The 17,551-nt window shown below is 43.5% G+C and overlaps 1 protein-coding gene across 2 annotated transcripts in view; it reads right to left on the bottom strand.

Moving 5' to 3' along the window:
- Window positions 1-17,551, bottom strand: part of zbtb20 (zinc finger and BTB domain containing 20) — a 392,419-nt gene that overhangs the window by 7,250 nt on the left and 367,618 nt on the right. For both annotated transcript variants that reach the window (XM_070892903.1, XM_070892904.1), the window contains one exon: window positions 1,492-3,111. In XM_070892903.1, the coding sequence (XP_070749004.1) occupies window positions 1,492-3,091 (1,600 nt within the window). In that variant the 5' untranslated portion in view covers window positions 3,092-3,111. The remainder of the gene's footprint in view (window positions 1-1,491; window positions 3,112-17,551) is intronic.

Here is a 17,551-nt window from a genome sequence, read left to right as displayed (position 1 = left end):
AGAGAACAAAAAGATGGAAGAGACAGAAGCAGTACAGTGAGACCAGAAAGGCCGGAGAAGGAGAGGGGAGACAGAAAACAGTATAAATTCAAAAGCAGAAAAGGATATATCTTGGGCTAGAAGTTCAGTATTGCCCCAATTGGGGTGCTAACTTTTGTGAAGTTGGAAGTTTAGCGCCAAGCGCTAATTAATCTCACTGCCACTAAATTCAATCTCACAACTCAGAATACAGGGGAGCGCTAAATCAGGCGCTAGTGGCATAGGTGAGTGGCGTTAGGCTCCAAGCGATAACGAATACGAGTTGTGTAATCGGAAGTGAGCATTGGCGAAGGAGCCTTCCAGCCATTAAAGGGGAGGGTCACTAGAGTCCCCGATGTTTCGGGAGTTCAGAATGGTGATATGCTATAGAATGAAATGCAAAGTCCTTTGATTGCCCGCAACATTCTGGGGACTAAGCAGCATTTATTTCGCTGCAGATACATCCTGCGCTCTCTGCCACTCATAACTGACATTTGGAACGGAAGCTCCTTGACAGCTGGGGTGTACCCCTTTAAGTAGCGCCCCGCCAGCTGGCTAGTTTACGCCACCACTCCCTAGAGTTGTCGGTGCAAGGCTGTGGGGGGAGGGGGTAGAGCTAGCATGCCGAATTTCACCCCCCCCCTTATCGTCTGACTTATTGTGTGTGGCATAATATAAATATAAGTACTTTAGTACTTCGCAACTGACTATCTGGAGAAAAGGAAGTGAGTTCACACCTTTTGAAATTGTGTTTCAATGGATAAAAATACAATCGACATTAGTTACTGAATAAAAAATCTAACAGGTTGCAGAATTTAAAAGTTTACTAAATTATTTAGTAGTGCCTTTTAAAAACATAATTTCAATAAAAATGACAAATTTTGAACTAGGAGATGTGAACTAACAGATGCCTTTGATTGAAATAAAAGTGGATATAATACTGAAACTTCACAAGTTGGAACTGGCTGCTTCCAAAACAGAAAGCAAAAAATGCCTCGAACATTTTTTTTCACTGCTGAGAGGAAAGGGAGAAAGATAATTCCACACTAGTCTACCAACAGCTAAGCAGTGAGGGAAACAACAATAATTCTTACAAGACTTTCGGCAGTCCAAAACTCTGAATAATTCCATCTTAGTAATTCTTCTCCAATGGACCAATGTCCTATCTTAAGATATGCATAGGATAAATGAAGAACCCAAGAGGTTTTCAGGTGGACAATTTTGTACTTGCTATGGCCAAATATTGCTGCAGTACCACCCTTTAGATCTCTGGATTTGTACACAATAACATGTCTAAAATTGCTATATTAGAAAATTACTCTAAAATAGTTACATTACAAAGCAAAAATGCTAAATCAGATTGTAAAAACTAGAAACTATGAATGAAGACACCCTACATTAATATGTATCTTTAGTTATATAACCAACATAAGGATAATATTTAGATATTACTACAAATATTTATTCACTTACCTGTATGGACAAACATGTGTTTCACATAGTTTTGTTTTGCAGTGAAGGTTTTATTACAAAGAGTGCATTCATAGGGTTTCTTTTCAGTTTGTCCACTTGTACTCTGCATTGTTGACTGAGATTGATGGGGGTGCAACTGTGTAGTGAAACTTGTAAGATTGGGTTGAGGAACTGTTATAAATTGTGTCTGTTGGCTTGTCAGTGGTTGTGGCAAGGTGAACTGAAACAGTTTGCCACTGGTAGTGCTCTGAGTGGTGAAAAGTGTTGGTATGTACGTACTCCCAGCGGTGCCAATGACTGGAGTAGTGCTGGTTAAGGTCAGTGGCATTCTCAAGTTGGTGGTGAGGGTGTCTGATTGCCTCAGATAAAGCTGAGTAGGTGCCAGTGGCTGAGTGTTTTGCGTCACTGAAATCACAGAGTTCACTGGAGCTTGCTGCAATTCTTTTTCACTTGCAATGTTTCCATCACTGCTTTGAGGCCCTGTGGTGTCCATTTCAGTTTCGTAAGTCCTTTCTGGGGAAGTAGGATTCATGTTGCTGAGTTGCTGGCTGTCTTCAGCAGGAAGCTCACTCTGCTCAGCTGGTCTGACATCTGATTGTCCCCCTCGGCTCATGCCAGCAATGAACTGTTGGTCTATTGGATCAGTTTCAGTCCCATTGGAAGAGCTAACACCAGAGTCAAAACTTTCTCCTTTTGGCTCACTCTCGGTACCTTCAGCTTGGTCAGTATCTTCATTGCACTCTTCGGATTCATTTTGCTCTGAAGTGTTTCTTTTCTGTTGCCCGTAATAATCGTAATCATAATCATCTTCAGCCTCCTGCTTGATTTGAACATCGCCCACTGTGGTCTGAATGCGAACTGGCCGTGGTTGCTTGCGGCAGTGTGTGGTTTCTGGGGTGGAAAGATATCTCTCCATCTGCTGTGTCCGTTCTTGGATTCTGGTTATCCATGCTGGATCATTTACATTTTCGTCTCTCTGCAGAACCAGTTGTGTGCTGTGATGGCTGACCACTGGTGCATGATAGAGGGATCTCTCTCCTGTGCCATTCTGTACTGGCATTCCAGAGCAGGCATAAAGGGAGGAATAGATTTTTTCTACATTACGCTGGGAGTGGGCTTGTATATAGCCAGATTCAGTATCACTACTCTGCCCCGATGAACCAGATTCTGGTGTTTCTCGTGGCGTCACTTGATTTGAGTCCCTTGTTGTAGGGTAACCACTGCTCACCACTGTTTGAGAGACAATACGGGTACATTCATCAATAACTGTTTTGATCTGCAGTATGCTGGCTGCTGTGAGGATTTGTAAGGCCTCGCTCTGAGACACCCGGAGCACCCCACTGTACATGAAGTCAATCAACTTCTGAACAGACTGCACGGAGACGACAGATGGAATCTCAATATCACTGTAGCCCAAAAGCAGTTTGTCTTGGAAGAAGGGGCTGCCGGCGGCCAACACACAGCGATGAGCTCTGAGCATGCTTCCGTGGATTCTGACTGTCACATCGCAGAAATGTCCCCGGTTTCGCTGCTCATTTAGTGTCTCAAGCACAGAGTTGCTGAAGTTGTGAAGGTTGATACTGTGAATGCGCTCTGTCATTCCCTTCCCATTGATGTTACCTAGTTTTGAAAAGAAAATACATGGTTTTACTATTTCAAAAAGATTAGCTAATGAACTGTGCAATCAGAGATAATATGCTACTTTGAGTTCAAATCCAAATACCATAAATGCAAAGAGTGAAAAATAAAATGACACAGCTGCATTCAAAGCACAAACATTAAAAACACACTGATATTTTCTTGACATTAAAGTTATTCAATTAATGCAGAACTTTGTTGGTCTATTGTTATTTGATAGTAAAACATTTTTTTAAACTAAAACTGTCTGGAAACTATGTACCAGGGAGTGAATAAAAAAACATCAGTACAACTTGAGAGGGTCAGCTATCAAACTGCAGGAGGCAAGGTTGAGCAGATTATTAGTCATCTGAATGTAGAGATTGGGCTAGAATTTCGGCTCTTAGCGATTTCATCCATTTTTGGGCAATATTCGCGGCAAAAATTTTTTTTTTAGCGCTGGGATCCCGGTACCGCTGTACCTCGCAAAATTTGCCAAACAGTGAAGAGTGATAGCGATAAATCCAGCGTTGCACAACTGATTTTGTGCGCCGGAGCCGAAATTTGCGATTGACAAAAAAAAAGGATCTGCGCATGCGCAATTCCCCCCCCCGTTTTCCCCCCTGATTTTTTTCTTCTGGTCCGCGTTTCTGGTCAGCTGTTAGGGAGCGCCCGTGTATGCGCAGTACATCCAGGGCTGAATCAGCCAATTTTGGATTTCAGTCACAATGGAAGGAGATGGGAGCAGGCAAAGAGCAAGGAAATTTAGTAATGAGGCCACCGAGGCCCCTGTCACTGCTGTGGAGAGGAGATGGGGGGATTTAAATAGGCGGGGTGCAGGTAAACCCCTCCCAGCAATTTTTTGGCATATTTGGACCAGCATCGCTGAGGAGGTGTCTTGTATTTATGACATCAGAAGGACCCACACCCAGTGCTGCAAGAGGTTCAATGACCATAGCAGGATCATCAAAGTAATATTTTTATTGATGCACTCCTTCATTACTTAAATTATAAATCTGATACATGTTGGTAAATGTAGGCTTAGTGTTGCACCTTATTTCTGAGATTTTAAAAGATGTTCCTGCACTTCGATGTCTTCCTCATGAACCACGTGCAACTTCCAGGGCCATTAAACAGAGGACTGCATTAAATGCACACAGTATGGTTTAAGTGCTCTGAGGCTATCTGTGTGTGTCACAAAAGCAGATGGACCCTCCGGTAACCATTCCTGTTGTCATCTTTGCAGGGAAAGATGTCCCACAACTGAGGGAGCAGTGACGGACAGGCAGCAGTGGACTGAGAGCCATGCCTCTGACAGATCTGGAGAAGCGAGTGGCCAGTCTGATCGGTGCCTCAGGGAGGGCAACTGCCCGTGGGGTGCTGAGCCCCCATTCGAAAGTGAGGCTAAGTCCTGCAAAATCCCCGGGCTGGGTTGGGGCAATGTAATGTAGTGTCTGTGGACTAGGTTTGGGGCAATGTGATGCAGTGTCTCTGAACTACATATAATGAAGTAGCGGCGGTCCTTCAAATGTGCCTGTGCTATGCGACCTTACTCATGTCACCCTTCCCCCTTCCCTGCTGCTAACAACTTGTCTGCTGTTTTCTATTTCCAGATGAAGAGTCGCATGCGCCACATCCTCCAATGGAAGCCTCCATCTCAGCCCGTCATGTGGGAGTGGAGGAGCGGGGGGGGGGGGGAGAAGAGGGCGAGGCCAAGGACGAGGAACATCCACAAGAGGAGCATACCGATCAACCTATTCCAGGGAGGGGTGGGGAGACCGGTGCACTTGACACCACCTTTTGGTCCGGCCAGCGGCTCGTCCGAGGAACAAACATTCTCGGGCTTTGAGCCATCCGAGGCCCCGAGTACAAGTGGCGTGCAGCAACGCACTACTGGGGTTGAATCCTGTCTCTCCGGAGGGTGAGTCGACAAAGCCGGTCTGCTGACAGACAGGCAGACACACACCTGGACATGGTGGGACTGTCCAGGGAGAACGTCCAGCTCACCCGACAGCTCCTCGAGGTATTGGGTAGGATTCCCATGAGCATTGCGGCACTATCCGCGAACATGACGGAGCTCGGGTCGCAGATTGTCGGTGTGAGCCGCGAAACCTCCGAGGCTGTCAATGCCCAAGTGCAATTGATGGTCTCCATCTTTGACACTACAGTCCCCAGGGTCACACCCAGATCCACAGCACCTATGAGTGGCGAGGCCGAGCAAGAGGCTCGCCACTCAGAAGCCAGGCCTTCCATACCCCGAGCTTCTCCATGGATCCACACATGGTGTCTCCATTGTCTCTCCCCCTAATACAGCAGGACTCTGGCCGCCTTGCTGCCTGACGTCATGGTGCCACCTTGGGTAGGGTCATGACGTGATGAAGGGAGGTTACGGTGGGGTGGGGGGAGGAGGGACCGGAGATAAAAGACGTCCGGTGCAGGGGTTGTTGTTGCTATGTTATAAAAGCTTTTAAAGTTTCCCAATTTACAATAATGTTTAATAAATGTTAATCCAATTTTGAAATGTTTGTTAAATCTTATTCAAGTTACTGAATGTTTAATAAATTATTTTGTACACCATGATCTACTCCTGCACCTATTTTCTATGCTTCTATAACCATTCCTGTGTAGTGTCTCATTTGCAGAATAAGAGGGGCAATAGTCAACATGGTGGGCCAGGCAACGGTCAAAGCATTGAATTATGAGCTGCTGATGTAAGGCTTTTACAGTGGCGAAAGCTCCACGAGGCCTCTCCTGTGGTGGTGGTGGTGGGGGTAGGTTCCTAGCCAGGCTCCTTATCCTCCTCTTCCCCACCTCTATCCTGAGGTGGTCCCGAAGTCCCCAGTGGCAAATCCTGTTCCCTCATGAGGTTAGGTTGTGCAGCATGCAGCATACTCAGAGACCTGCTGATGGGAGTAATGCAGGCAGCCTCCAGAGTGGTCCAGGCATCGGAAGCGCTGCTTGAGCACTCCAAATTATCTTTTTGATGCTGTTGCATGTGGCTATTTGGCTGTCATTATAGCAATGCTCGGCTTGTGTCTGAGGGTTCCGGAGGGGGGTCATGAGCCAGGTGGCGAGGCCGTAACCTTTATCCCCCAGCATCCAGCTCTGGCCTTGTGGCTGATACTCAAACAGGCATGAGACACTGCTCTCACTCAAGATGAAAGCATCATGGATGCTCCCTTGATATTGGGCATTTACTGCCATGATGCGCTGAGTATGGTCGCAGACGATCTGTACGTTCAAGGAGTGGAATCCCGTTCGGATTCGGTAAACCTCTGGATTGAGTAAAGGGCGAAGTGCGTACAACAATCAATGGTATCTTGAACCTGGGGGAAGCCAGCAATTCGTCCAAAACCTACAGCCCTCTCATTCTGTGCCTCCTTGGTCATTAGGAACTTTATGAAGTCCATCCTGCGTGCGTCCAGTGCAGTAGTCACCTGGCGAATACAGCGATGTGTAGTGTACTGCGGGATGGAGCATACATCCCCTGTTGATGCCTGAAAGGAGCCAGAGGCATAGAAGACAAGTGCTGCAGTCACCTTCACCTCCACGGGCAGTGCAGTCCTGTTGCCACCGGTAGGCTGTAGGTCTGCGTTTATGAGCTGGCATATCTCGGTGACCACCTCTTTTTGGAAGCGCAGCCTTCTAATGCCTCAGAGAGCTGCAGGTATGAGCGTTGTTCCCTGTAAATTCGTGGGGGGGGGGTAAGGCCACCATTCCATAAGTCTGCGAGCTCTTCGATTACACTCAAAATGCTCAACAATATGCCTTCTTCCAGCTAGAAAAAGCAACCAGGAATAATGGCTGACATAGTATAGCCCCCATTTAAAAAAAATGTCCTTAAACATCCTTTAAAACAAATTATAAACCAACATAAAACTTCACTGTGTAAAATGCAGCTTTCCTTCTCCAAATCCTTTTATGCACTGAACTTCTGCTCCATTTTCAAGATGGCGCCGTTTGCGCTGGGTATGCCCTGGGTCCAAATATTTTTTCCGGGCGGATGATAAAATGGGCAATATCGGCAAATTTTACGCCTGGGGGCGATAGTGCAGTGTTGCACGCCGATTGATGTCATCAAAGCACTTAAAAAATTGAGTGGGTGATAAGTTTTTGCGCCGGCACAAAACCAATACCGAAATTTCTGCCCGGGTGCAAAATGTTGAGCAATTCGTTTAGCGTCAAAAAAAAATTCTACTTCGCCCAGGCGGAAAAATGGTTGCAAATGTGTCGGAATTCTAGTCCATTAGAAGATATTTTCTTGTATTGATTAACGATACATATCTTGTGATTATATATACAATTTCAGTTTTAATCTGTTGTGGTCAGCTTATGTGCCAGCAGTAAGTGTCAGCACTGATGCTGACTGCCCATGTGCTCTAGAACCAGGGTGCACACTAATGATTGCAGAAGATAATCAGTTGTGATACCATTCCAGGTCCTTCAGTAACAAAATTTGCAGATGCTCACTTGGCTATTCTGTTTTCAGCATCTATTCCACACCTATAAAGATACTACTTATAGAGATCATAAGATTCATTTCATGTAATCCTCATGAGACAATATCATTGGCATTGATTTCAACAATTTAATAGTCTAATGTTTTTTAAAAAGGACTGGCATTATTCTTTCTACCTGATCGCCTGTACAATTATACATGTAGAATTCATGAAATAATTTACATTTTGATTTTATTCAACTATATGTAAAAAGGGCTGATCAGATAATTTTTCAGAGTTTTATTAAATATCAGGATGTTGCAGATTAAATGTACATTCATGGTTGTGATCAAGCTGAACACTTAATGGAGAACTACCTATATATATATATATATATATATATGAGAGGGGGAGAGAAAAAGTGAATGTAATGGACAAGTGGGAATGATTACAGCCTAATCACATAATTCAGAAGACAAAATGAGAGCAAAGCTTAAGTGATTTATGACATCCAAATCTAGGGATTAAATTATATTATTCATAATGATTCCCTCCCGTCCATTACATTGTATAAAATATATGCGAAAATTTTTGGGAGAGCGCTTATCAATCTTTCTTCCATTCCCTTCCCTCTCCCCTGGGGGACAAGCAGATGTCAATAGCCATGGTGCTCCATTATATTAACACATTATACAACCATTGCAAGATTCTGAAATTTAATCTACAGCTGATTACTGGAAAGTAACATTCCAGTACATATTTAATGAGTTTTTAAAAAAAATCTTTCCATAATTAAAAATATTACAAGGGCAGAAGTATCTCACCACTGCAGATGTAAGTGGCCACCATCTTGAAAATCTCCTTGTGTGAAGAAAGAAATTCATGGGCCATCTCGTCTCATGCAATTGAACATATTACTGGAATGATTCATGGAGCTAAGCTGTTTGACTGTATATAAAGACAAAAAAAGGAGTTCAGACAGTCTACAGATCTACTTTGCACGGTACAATTTTGTACAGCAGCCAAAACTGATTTTACCAAATATCTTATATTTTGAAACAATGCCTTATACAAAGTCACAGAGCTAAAACCTCATCATAGCTTGACAACTGAACACATTCTATATTAGGCTAAGATGCCCAGGAATTTTATTTTTCACCGCCACTGTGGAGATTCTCAAAATGGTGGCCAAAACCTGAGAATGAGGAGGGCTCAATGCCAAGCAAAACAGGGAATATATTTTTTATTAAAAGTTGATTGAGCAACAATGAATGCCAGTTCCTTTATAGATACTGCTGGTATAACATGATACACAACAAATCATAGTTGTGGAATTGAGGTTCCAAAATTCAATTAATCTGACAAAATAGTTTATTTAACAAGTTCTGATTAAATAATATTGACTGATAAAAACAATTTGAAATATTTACTGGACCGTTCTTTCAAGCCCAAAATAAACAACTGCAGCACAAATTATAAATCTAAAGTTCTGATATGAATTTAGTCTAGAAAATTTGCCAATTTTCATTGTCAACTTTGATTTCTCATTCATTCCAGATCATTTCACTAAACCAAGAAACATATACAAGAACATAGAAACAGGAGTAGGCCATTCAGTCCCTCAAGCCTGTTCAACCATTCACTGAGATCATGGCTATCCTGTACCTCAACTCCATTTACCTGCCTTTCACCCATATCCCTTTACTTAGTAAAAAAGTCAATTTTTATTATAAAAGGATTAAAAATAGTTATGTTAAAATTAATTAGAGTTCATAACATTTGGCAGGGGGATAGGCACCAGGATGTAGCATTAGAAAGGAGAAACAAAGAACACAAAGGATTGGCAGAGACAGATAGCACTAGAATAAGAACTAGTAAGGTATTATGTGGGGTCAGAATAAGAGAATACAAGAAGGTCGAAGATAGGTTTAACAGTGCATGTGTGTAAATGCACAAAGAGTGGTGAATAAGTTTCGTGAGCTGCAAGTGCAAATAGCGACATGGGAGTATGATGTTGTGGCGATAACTGAGACCTGGCTCTAAATATTCCTGGATATAAGGTGTTCAGGAAAGATAGGGAAGGAAAGAAAGTAGGTGGAGTGGCAGTATTGGTTAAGGAGAATGTTACTGTGCTGGAGGGAGAGGGTGTCCTGGAAGGGTCAAGGACAGGTTTTATTTGGTTAAAGTTAAGAAACAACAGGAGGTGCTATTACACTACTTTAAAGCTGTAGAGAGGACTTTAAACTAATTAGTGGGGGGGAGGATTCATGTGAGCGAAAATTTAAAAAGTCAAAGAATAAGGAGAAGTCAATAGAGCAGGGTAGCACTGGGGGAAATGAAAACCAGAGCGTACCAGGAAGGGACAGAATGTATAAACATAAAGGTGAATTAGAAAGTGGGGTCAAAGCAGGAAAAAATGGTTAAAAAAATAAATTTTAAAGCTCTTCATCTGAATGCACGTAACAGTCATAACAAAATAGATGAGTTGACGGCACAAATAGATACAAAAGGGTATGATCTGGTGGTTGCAAGGTGGCCAAGGCTGGGAACTAAATATTCAGGGGTATTTGACAATTTGCAAGGACAGACAGAAAGGAAAAGGTGTGGTAGCACTGTTAATAAAGGATGAGATTCGTGTGTTTGTGAGAAACGATATTGGCTCAGAAGATCAAGATGTTGAATCAGTTTGGGTGGAGATGAGAATAAGGGGAAAAAGTCACTGGTGGGTGTAGTCTATAGGCCCCCCCCTAACAGTAGCTACACTGTTGGACGGAGTACAAATCAAGAAATAATGGAGGGTTGTAAAAAAGGAACAGCAATAATCATGGGAGATTATAACCTTCATATTGATTGGACAAAGCAAATTGGCCAGGGTAGTCTTGAGGAAGTGTATATCCGGGATAGTTTCCTTGAACTGTACATTGCGGAAACAACCAAGGAGCAGACTATCATCGATCTGGTACTGTGTAGTGAGACAGGATTAATAAATGATCTCATAGTAAAGGATCTCTAGGAATGAGTGACCATAACATGGTTGAATTTCAAATTCAGTTGGAAGGGGAGAAAATTGGCTCTCAAACCAATGTCCTAAGCTTGAATAAAGGAGACTACAAAGGTATGAGGGCATAGTTGGCTAAAGTGGACTGGGGAAATAGATTAAAGTATGGGACGGTTGATGAGCAGTAGCAGACATTTAAGGAGATAGTTCATAACTCGCAACAAAAATATATTCCAATGAGAGGGAAAGACTGTAAGAGAAGGGATACCCATCTGTGGCTAACTAAGGAAATAAGGCATGGTATCAAATTGAAAACAAGGGCTTACAATGTGGCCAAGACTAGTGCGAGGCCAGAGGATTGGGAAACTTTTTGAAGCCTGTAAAGAACGAGAGAGAAGATAGGTTATGAAAGTAAACTAGCACAAAATATAAATACAGATAGTAAGAGTTTCTACAGATTCATAAAAAGGAAAAGAGTAAATGTTGGTCCCCTAGAGGATGAGACTGGGGAATTAATAATGGAGAACAGGGAAATGGCAGAGACATTGAACAAATATTTTGTATCGGTGTTCACGGTAGAAGACACTAAAAACATCCCAATAGTGGATAATCAAGGAGCTATAGCGAGGGAGGAACTTAATACAATCACTATCACTAATGAAGTAGTACTCGGTAATATAATGGGATCAAAGGCGGACAAGTCCCCTGGACCTGATGGCTTACATCCTAAGGTCTTAAAAGAAGTGGCTGCAGAGATAGTGGATGCACTGGTTACAATCTACCAAAATTCCCTGGATTCTGGGGTGGTCCCAGCAGATTGGAAACTGCAAATATAATGCCCCTATTTAAAAAAGGAGGCAGACAAAAAGCAGGAAACGATAGAACAGTTAGCCTAACATTTGGCGTTTGGAAAATGCTGGAGTCCATTATTAAGGAAGCAATAGCGGGACATTTGAAAAAGCATAATTCAATCAAGCAGAGTCAGCATGGTTATATGAAAGGGAAATCATGTTGCTGGAGTTCTTGGAGGATGTAACGAGCAGGGTGGATAAGGGAGAACCAATGGATGTGGTGTATTTAGATTTCCAGAAGGCATTCGATAGGGTGTCACATAAAAGGTTACTGCACAAGATAAAAGTTCATGGGGTTGGAGGTAATATATTAGCATGGATAGAGGATTGGCTAACTAACAGAAAACAGAGAGTCGGGATAAATGGGTCATTTCCCGGTTGGCAAACAGTGACTAGTGGGGTGCCGCAGGGATCGGTGCTGGGCCCTCAAATATTTACAATCTATATTCATGACTTGGATGAAGGGACCGAGTGAAATGTAGCCAAGTTTTCTGATGATACAAAGATGGTTGGGAAAGCAAATTGTGAGGAGGACACACAACATCTACAAGGGGATATAGACAGGTTAAGTGAGTGGGCAAAAATTTGGCAGATGGAGTATAATGTGGGAAAATGTGAGGTTATCCACTTTGGCAGAAAAAATAGAAAAGCAAATTATAATTTAAATGGAGAAAAATTGCAAGTGCTGCAGTACAAGAGGGACCTGGGGATCCTTGTGCATGAAACACAAAAAGTTAGTATGCAGGTACAGCAATTAATCAGGAAGGCAAATGGAATGTTGGCCTTTATTGCAAGGAGGTTAGAGTATAAAAGCAGAGGAGCCCTGCTACAACTATACAGGGTATTGGTAAGGCCACACCTGGAGTAATGCATGCACTTTTGGTCTCCGTATTTAAGGAAGGATATACTTGCATTGGAGGCTGTTCAGAGAAGGTTTACTAAGTTGTTTCCGGAGATGAGGGGGTTGACTTATGAAGATAGGTTGAGTTGGTTGGGCCTATACTCATTGGAGTTCAGAAGAATAACAGGTGATCTTATCGAAACATATAAGATAATGAGGGGGCTCGACAAGGTTGATGCAGAGAGGATATTTCCACTCATAGGAGAAACTAAAACTAGGGGACAGAATCTCAGAATAAGGGGCCGCCCATTTAAAACTGAGATGAGGAGGAACTTCTTCTCTCAGAGGGTTGTAAATCTATGGAATTCTCTGCCCCAGAGAACTGTGGAGGCTGGGTCATTGAATATATTTAAGGCGGAGATAGACAGATTTTTGAGTGGTAAGTGAATAAAGGGTGATGTGGACTGGCAGGAAATTGGTGCTGAGTCAATGATCAGATCAGCCATGATCTTATTAAATGGCCAGAAACTAGTGGGAAGGATACAGAGGAGAAAATTTGCAAGGAAATTACAGATGTGCAAGATATATAGAGTAGTGATAATGGGGGACTTCAATTATCCTAATATAGACTGGGATAATAATAGTGTAAAGGGCAGAGAGGGGGAAGAATTTCTGAAGTGTGTTCAAGAGAACTTTCTTGATCAGCACGTTTCTGGCCCAACGAGGAACGAAGCATTGCTGGATCTGGTTCTGGGGAATAAGGTGGGTCAAGTGGAGCAAGTGCCATTAGGGGAACATTTAGGGAACAGTGATCATAGTATCATAAGGTTTAGATTAGCTCCGGAAAATGACAAGGTGTGATCTAGAGTAGAAATACTTAATTGGAGGAGGGCCAATTTCAGTGGGCTGAGAACAGATCTGGCCCAGGTAATTTGGAATCAAAGACTAACAGACAAAACTGTAATCGAACAATGGGCTGCCTTTAAAGAGGAGATGGTTCGGATACAGTCGAGGTACATTCCTACAAGGGGGAAAGGTAGGGCAATAAAAGCCAGAGCTCCCTGGATGAGGAAAGAGATAGAGAGTAAGATGAAGCAGAAAAAAGGGGTGTATGGCAGATGTCAGGTTGAGAAAACAAGTGAGAACCAGGCTGAATATCGAAAGTTAAGAGGGGAAGTGAAAAAGGAAATAAGAGGGGCAAAGAGAAGGTTACGAGAATAGACTGTCAGGTAACATAAAAGGGAATCCAAAAGTTTTCTATAGGCATATAAATAGTAAACGGGTAGTAAGAGGGGTGTGGCTGATCAGGGACCAAAAAGGAGACCATCACATGGAGGCAGAGGGCATGGCTGAGGTACCAACTGAGTACTTTGCATCTGTCTTTACCAAGGAAGAAGAAGGTGCTGCCAAAGTCATAATGAAAGAGGAGGTAGTTGAAATACTGGATGGGCTAAAAATTGATAAAGGGGAGGTACTAGAAAAGCTGGCTGTACATAAAGTAGATAAGTCACCAGGACTGGATGGGATGCATCCTAGGATACCGAGGGAAGCAAAGGTAGAAACTGCAGAGGTACTGGCCATAAACTTCCAACCCTCTTTAGATATGGGGATGGTGCCAGAGGACTAGAATTGCAAATATTACACCCTTATTCAAAAAAGGGTGCAAGGATAAATCCAGCAACTACAGGCCAGTCAATTTAACCTCGGTGGTGGGGAAGCTTTTAGAAGTGGTAATCCGGGACAAAATTAACAGTCTCTTGGATAAGTGTGGATTAATTAAGGAAAGCCAGCACGGTTGTGTTAAAGGCAAATCGTGTTTAACTAACCTGATTGAGTATTTTTTATCAGGCAAAAAGAGGGTTGATGAGGGCAATGCATTTGATGTGGTGTACATGGATTTTCAAAAGGCATTTGATAAAGTGTCACATAATTGGCTTGCCAGCAAATTTGAAGCCCATAGAATGAAAGGGACACTGGCAGCATGGAAATTGGCTAAGTGGCTGGAAACAGAGAGCAGCGTTATTCGGACTGGAGGAAGGTATACAGTGGTGTTCCCCAGAGGTCGGTACTTGGATCACTGCTTTTCTTGATATATATTAATGAGTTGGATTTGGGTGTACAGGGCACAATTTCAAAATTTGCATATGACACAAAACTTGGAAGTATAGTGAACAGCGAGGAGGATAGTGATAGATTTCAAGAAGACAGGCTGGTGGAATAAGCGGATATGTGGCAGATGAAATTTAATGCAGAAAAGTGCAAAATGATATATTTTGGTGGGAAGAGCAAGGAGAGGCAATATAAACTAAAGGTACAATTCTAAAGGGGGTGCAGGATCAGAGACACCTGGGGGGTATAGGTGCACAAATCTTTGAAGGTGGCAGAGCAGGTTGTGAAAGCAGTTGAAAAAGCAGACAGGATCCTGGGCTTTATAAATAGAAGCAAAGAGTACAAAAGCAAGGAACTAATGATGGACCTGTATAAAACATTTTTTGGCCTCAACTGGAGTACTGTATCCAATTCTGGACACTACACTTGGAAAGGATGTGAAGGCCTCAGAGAGGGTGCAGAAAAGATTTAAAAGAGTGGTTCCAGGGATGAGCGACTTCAGTTATGTGGATAGACTGGAGAAGTTGGGGTTGTTCTCCTTAGAGCAGAGAAGGTTGAGAGGAGATTTAATAAAGGTGTTCAAAATCATGAGGGTTCAACACAGAGTCTTCTTCTTAGGCAGTCCCCTGGAGTCGAGGATGACTTGCTTCCACACTAAAATTAGTTCTAAGGCGACTGATGAGATGGGATCTACAGTCTCTGTCACAGGTGAGGCAGATGGTGGTTGGAAGGATGGGTGGATGGGGTGCTTGATTTGTCATACGCTCCTTCTGCTGTTTGTACTTGGCTTCTGTGTGCTCCCGGCGAAGAGACTGAAAGTGTTCGGCGCCTTCTCGTATTCTTCTCCTCCATGTTGAACGGTCTTGGGCCAGGGATTCCCAAGAGTTGGTGGGGATGTTGCATTTTTTCGAGGAGGATTTAAGGGTATCCTTGAAGTGTTTTCTCTGCCCTCCTGGGGCTTGCCTGTCGTGACACAGCTCGGAGTAGAGTGCTTGTTTTGCGAGTCTAGTATTGAGCATGCGGACAATGTGGCCTACCCATTGAAGCTGACTGAGCGTGGTCAATGCCTCAATGCTGGGGATGTTGGCCTGAGAGAGAATGCTGATGTTGGTGCGCCTATCCTACCAATGAAATTGCAGGATTTTGCGGAGGCAGTGTTGCTAGTATTTTTCCAGTGTTTGGAGGTGCCTACTGCACATAGTCCATGTCTCTGAAACATATAGGAGGGCGGGTATCACTACTGCTCTGTTGATCATGAGCTTGGTGCCGGGTTTGAGATCCTCGTCTTCAAACACTCTTTTCCTCACATGAGAGAAAGATGAGAGAGAAACTGTTCCTGTTGGCGGATGGATCGAGAACCACAGGATACAGATTTAAGGTGATTGGCAGAAAAACCAAAGGCGACATGAGGAAAGTTTTTTTGGGTACGCAGTGTGTGATTATGATGTGGAATGCACTGCCTGAAAGGGGGGGTGGAGGCTGATTCAATCTTGAATTTCAGAAGGGAATTGGATTAAGTACCTGAAGGAAAAAACATTTACAGGGCTACGGGGAAAGGGCAAAGGTGTGTGACTAGCTGAAGTGCCCTTGCAGAGAATCAACATGGGCTCAACAGGACGAATAGCCTCCTCTATACTGTAACCATTCTATGATTCTAAGAGAATAATCAAAGATCCCATGACTACAACCTTAAATGTTTTCGAAGAGTTAAGTGTGTGACTATAGCACAACAACTGACTTATTAAAGAGAAATTCTAGTTCCAAGTTGGCATTGGCCAATAGCACAAAACTACTACTAATTTGGTACAAATCGATAACTTGAGCCTAGATTATATGCTTAAATTCTGTAGTGGTGCATAAGCCCACAACCTTCTGATTTGGAGGTGCAAGTGCTACCATTCAGTCAGACTGAAACATTAACCCCTGGAGAACAATCTTACAGCAAACAAACTCTACCACATTTTGTCCCGGACATAAGAGTGGAACACAGTATCCAATGTGAAGGGGAAAGAACAGTGCATGGGCCTTGCAGAGACACCACAGGATTAACAGGTATGGGAAATAGAAAAATGCTGCACTGGTACAAAAACCAGTGCAACATTTTTCCAATTCCTACACCAGCACTATTCTGATGCTTCGCTAAGGCACATATATAACCTCGCTATATCTGATCAGGGAGTGCTCATTACCGACACTGGGAGAACAAAATTCACAACAAAAGCGAACAAACTGTAAATTTAGCGGAACAATCAAGATCCCAGTTCTATGCGGTCAAGTTTCGGCCTGAGTTGCTCCTATTTTTTTGGAGCAACTAGCTTAGAATGGAGCACCTTAGAAATTGCAATTCTCGGCATTTCGTTTGCTCCAGTTCTAGTGAGTTAGAATAGTTCCATTTTAGAACAGATTTTTTTTGTTCAAAAGGGGGCGTGTCCAGCCACTTACGCCTGTTTTGCAAGTTTAGGCAGCGAAAACTTACTCCAAGCTAACTAAGAATGGAGTAAATATAGATTTTTGTACGCTCAGAAAAACCTTGCCTACACTTAGAAATCAGGCGTAGGGAACGATGGGGGGGGGGGGGGGGGGAAGGGAAGTTTACAAACATGAAACATGTCACTTTTACAAATAAAGCACCATCATCAATAATAAATATGATCAATAAATCAATCAAAAAAATTAAAAAGTAAACAATAAAAAAACGCACAAAAATCAAGAAATAAAAAATTAAGTTTCTACTCACCGACTGCAGCACCGGGAGCCCTCCAACAGCTTGCCCCACCCCACCCCCCCACCCCCCCGGCCAGTGTGTCTCTTTCTATCTGTCAGTGTCTCTGTGTTTCTGACAGTGAGGGGTGGAGGGAGGAAGGGGGGGGGGAGGGAGAGGAAGAGGAGGGGGGAGGAAGAGGAGGGGGAGTAAGAGGAGGGGGAGTAGAGGAGGGGGGAATAAGAGGGGGAGGAAGAGGAGGGGGGAGGAAGAGGAGGGGGGAGGAAGAGGAGGGGGAGTGAGGGGGGAGGAAGAGGAGGGGGAGTGAGGGGGGAGGAAGAGGAGGGGGAGTGAGGGGGGAGGAAGAGGAGGGGAGTGAGGGGGGAGGAAGAGGAGGGGAGAGTGAGGGGGGAAGGAGGGGGGAAGGAGGGGGGAGGGAGGAGGGGGAGGAGTGGAGGGAGGAGGAGGGAGGAGTGGAGGGAGAAGTGGGGAGGGGGAGGGGGA

The sequence above is a fragment of the Pristiophorus japonicus genome, chromosome 11, assembly GCF_044704955.1.
Source record: "Pristiophorus japonicus isolate sPriJap1 chromosome 11, sPriJap1.hap1, whole genome shotgun sequence".
Taxonomy (NCBI): Eukaryota; Metazoa; Chordata; class Chondrichthyes; family Pristiophoridae; genus Pristiophorus; species Pristiophorus japonicus.
The sequence above is the reverse complement of the archived record's forward strand: the minus strand, read 5'-3'. Positions and strand labels throughout refer to the sequence as shown.